This window comes from Oncorhynchus kisutch, linkage group LG19, assembly GCF_002021735.2.
Source record: "Oncorhynchus kisutch isolate 150728-3 linkage group LG19, Okis_V2, whole genome shotgun sequence".
NCBI lineage: Eukaryota > Metazoa > Chordata > Actinopteri > Salmoniformes > Salmonidae > Oncorhynchus > Oncorhynchus kisutch.
In genome coordinates this window covers 6,570,791-6,574,083 of record NC_034192.2, presented here as the reverse complement: position 1 = coordinate 6,574,083, position 3,293 = coordinate 6,570,791, and the positions used below count along the sequence as shown (strand labels likewise).

The 3,293-nt window shown below is 40.9% G+C and overlaps 1 protein-coding gene across 1 annotated transcript; it reads right to left on the bottom strand.

Annotated features, from left to right (window-relative positions):
- Positions 1 to 285: 285 nt before the first annotated feature.
- On the bottom strand, positions 286 to 2,268 carry LOC109910229 (fibroblast growth factor 23-like). The gene is made up of 3 exons (XM_020509359.2): positions 2,026 to 2,268; positions 1,816 to 1,919; positions 286 to 1,498 (listed from the first exon to the last, which is right to left on the bottom strand). The coding sequence occupies exons 1-3, from the start codon at positions 2,258 to 2,260 to the stop codon at positions 1,052 to 1,054; spliced, it is 786 nt and encodes a 261-aa protein (XP_020364948.1). The 5' UTR covers positions 2,261 to 2,268; the 3' UTR covers positions 286 to 1,051.
- Positions 2,269 to 3,293: the final 1,025 nt, after the last annotated feature.

Here is a 3,293-nt window from a genome sequence, read left to right as displayed (position 1 = left end):
TTGCCAAGGTGCGCCCGTTTCTCACTCAGACTGATGGAGAGACTCATCCATGCTTTTATTTCAAGCAGGCTTGACTACTGTAATGCTACAACTGTCAACTGCAAAACATACAGAATGCTGCATCACGGCTACTGACCAAGACCAGACGGAGAGTACACATTACACCAATTTTAAAGGTCTCTGCACTGGCTGTCTGTGAGTTTTAGAATTCATTTTAAGATTCTTCTATTGGTTTTTAAATCTATCCACGATTGTGCACCTCAATTCATGTTAGACATACTTTTATGTTAAGGCCCTCAGGTCCAATGGCACTGGCATTTTAACTATCCCAAAGCCTAGGACCAAGAAGCATGGAGAGGCGTGCCAGACAACCTGAGAGGGGCCGGAACTGTGGACATATTTAAAAGAGATCAACTGTGGACATATTTAAAAGAGATCTTAAAACACATATTTTAGCTTTGCTTTTCATTGGGGTCCTTTTTTGTTGTTGTTCAGTTTGTGTCATATTTTGTTTTTTATCTCATGTTTGTTGTTTAGTAAATATTTCAGCTTCTATTCTACACATTGTGTTGCGTTCCATGTCTGAAATGTGCTGTATAAATAAAGCTTGATTTGATTTGATAACCCGAGTATTTTCTTGTAGGCTTCTTACATTGTAAAACATTTAATAAAGTGACTTCAGCTCAACTTACTTTTTTTCTTCGAAGAAGACGCACAAATATTTCGGGTTTCAGCATGATTCTCATAAGAATCCATCCCGTAAACAGAGCGCACTCGTGCAGAATTTGCGTCCTAGAATTAAAAAGCACGGAAACCAATAGTTATATACCCACTAGCTACTGTGCTATAGTGAAAAATGAACTAAATACAATATTCCGTCTTATGACTATATACAAATGACTCATATGCTCTAATAAGCCTGTCACGGTCAGACTTTCACAGGTGTAATAGTTGGGGTTTGTTTCCAGACCAGCTGGAAAAGATCCAACGTGAACGCGCACACAATTTATATTCTTAAAACCAGGTGTACAACGGCAAGTGTCCTGTCATCTTATCCCACCATTGCATTCATTATACGGGGGCTGGGAGGGGGGTTTAGGGAATGCACGTTCCACGGGTCGTCGGAGGGAGATTGGGGGGTCTCCCTGGAGATGTTGCGTCCCTCGGGGAGTTCAGCCTCCTGGTCCATCTCCAAGGTGTCATCCAGCTCCGGCATAGCCCGGGAGTCCTCATCCTCCTCCGTCTGCCCCAGCATGTTGTACGGATCAGAAGGGTCAACCACCCGGTTTCTCTTCTCCCGGTGCAAGAGGCGCTCCAGTGGCACCGTGTTCTTCTCCGATAGGAAGAGGGACGTTTGCGGTAGATTCTGACCCACCGTGAACACTTGCTTTATCCCTTCCAAGTTGAGCAGAATACCAGTTCTGCAAGAGTAGTACACGTCGCGGTGGTTTTCCAATAACTTGTGGTTAAAAAGACAGTCTTCCTTGTGGCAAACAGTCTGTAAACAGATACATTTACGTAAAAACTGCAATTTAGGAACGTATATCCATTAACATAATTGTTTAAGTGTTGCTTGAGTGCTAAACACAAGAACGATTCGACCAGTGTAAAACAAAACAAAAAAGGATAAGATATAGGCTGTGTGTTTGGATAAAAGTGGTCTGAAATCCGTGCGTAAAAGCGCATTTTTGGTTAATGTCATGAAAAGTTCAAATGAGGAAAAAGTGCCATTCAATTATCTCACGAGTCTTATTCTAAATGTTAAGAAAACATGTATTTCAGTTCAATGGATAATGAAAATTGGCATTTACTTACTGAGCTGAAGGGGTTTCCCAGGGCATCCATGCAAAGGTAGCGGTTACTTTTGACTCCAAGTATCGCCACGCGCTCTCTTGTTTCCGCCTTCAATACAATCACACCTGTTGACAAAATTAATTGTGTTAGCCTATAGAAGCAGATTAAAGACAACGACTTAAAACCAAATTTCAATCAAAAAGAAACGGCAAAAATGTAATAAGAACTTACTGTATGAGCTTCGAAGTGTAGTTTTGCGCACGTGGCCATTTAAACGGATCTCAAGGTAGAAATTGTTCACGTCTGAAGACGTCTGCAGGTGTACGTATCTTCTCGGATTCCCCCAGTTGGATCCCAGGAGAGGTGATGGGTTTGGAAGGGCATCCACAAGTCGAAATCCCTGAAGAACAGCCAGTAAGAGTACAAGGACGGCGTCCCTCATCCCAGATGTCTTGGTTATTTCCATATTTTCCCCAAAGAACACTGAAAATGTATCACAGAGATTTCGGATGTAGCTGTGAGTTCTGCCGCAAACTGTTTGCAAACTTCAGCTGATCTGATGGTCCAAACTTTGAGAACGGCTCTATTTAAAGGGACCCAAATGCCACTCCTGCTCACATCCTTTAGCCTACGCAGCGCTCGCCCCCAACGCAGATGTGGGTCTTTCTCTCGGCGGAAGGAAGGGGGTGCATCTCCACCTGAATGTTTGTCAATAGGTATTGGTCACCAAATAACGTAGTAGTATCCTTGAGCAATGTCTGTACAAAAGTGACGTCTTTTTTTCACGCATTAAAACGTTCACAATCAGGATCCTTGGACTCATGTACCCTCTGTCATTTCAGTGTGCGAAATATACCCCTATGTCCAGTAATCATATTATAATTACCTATTAACCATATTTTTTGGAGGTATAGAAAAAAACAACGAGTCAAGGTTAAGCCCTTTATTGAGTCTAGTTTTACCCATTTTATAAGGCTAAAGATAATCTATACAACCAATTCCCAAGGTTTCCTGCCCCTAATCTATACAACCTATTCCCAACACCATTCTAATGTTTTGAAAACGTAATTTGATGATAGTAATTGAACATTATGGTACAATCTGTTTGAATTAAACGATAAGACAACATCTTAGACTCAGATACATATTTGACCATTTAAAAACACAGATCTAATGTAGTGCTGTATTTCTATTTAACATTTTCTATTTAATTATAAAAACATAAATCCATGCCTGAATAATACTAATTAAGCTCCAAATTAACATTACACTGTGTGTATATGTGACGATGAGCTGCCCCCTTAAATAACTTATGGTCTGGTGCCAACTTCCCATCACAAACAATTCCACCATTACAGAGTTTGACCAGCAGAGGGAACCACAAGGTAATCTATGACACAATGTGGACGGCACAGAGGGTCCTAGTTTCGGACCAAATAAATATAAAATGACCAGCCATAACTATCTTATTTCATATATGTAGACTATAGCACTTACAC

Excerpts from the sequence above, each read along its gene's own strand:
- LOC109910229 (XM_020509359.2), bottom strand. The coding sequence starts at position 2,260 with ATGGAAATAACCAAGACATCTGGGATGAGGGACGCCGTCCTTGTACTC. Across the intron at positions 1,920-2,025 it reads TACACTTCGAAGCTCATACA|GTGTGATTGTATTGAAGGCG; the intron begins GTAAGTTCTTAT and ends TTTTGTCAACAG. Across the intron at positions 1,499-1,815 it reads TGGGAAACCCCTTCAGCTCA|ACTGTTTGCCACAAGGAAGA; the intron begins GTAAGTAAATGC and ends ATCTGTTTACAG.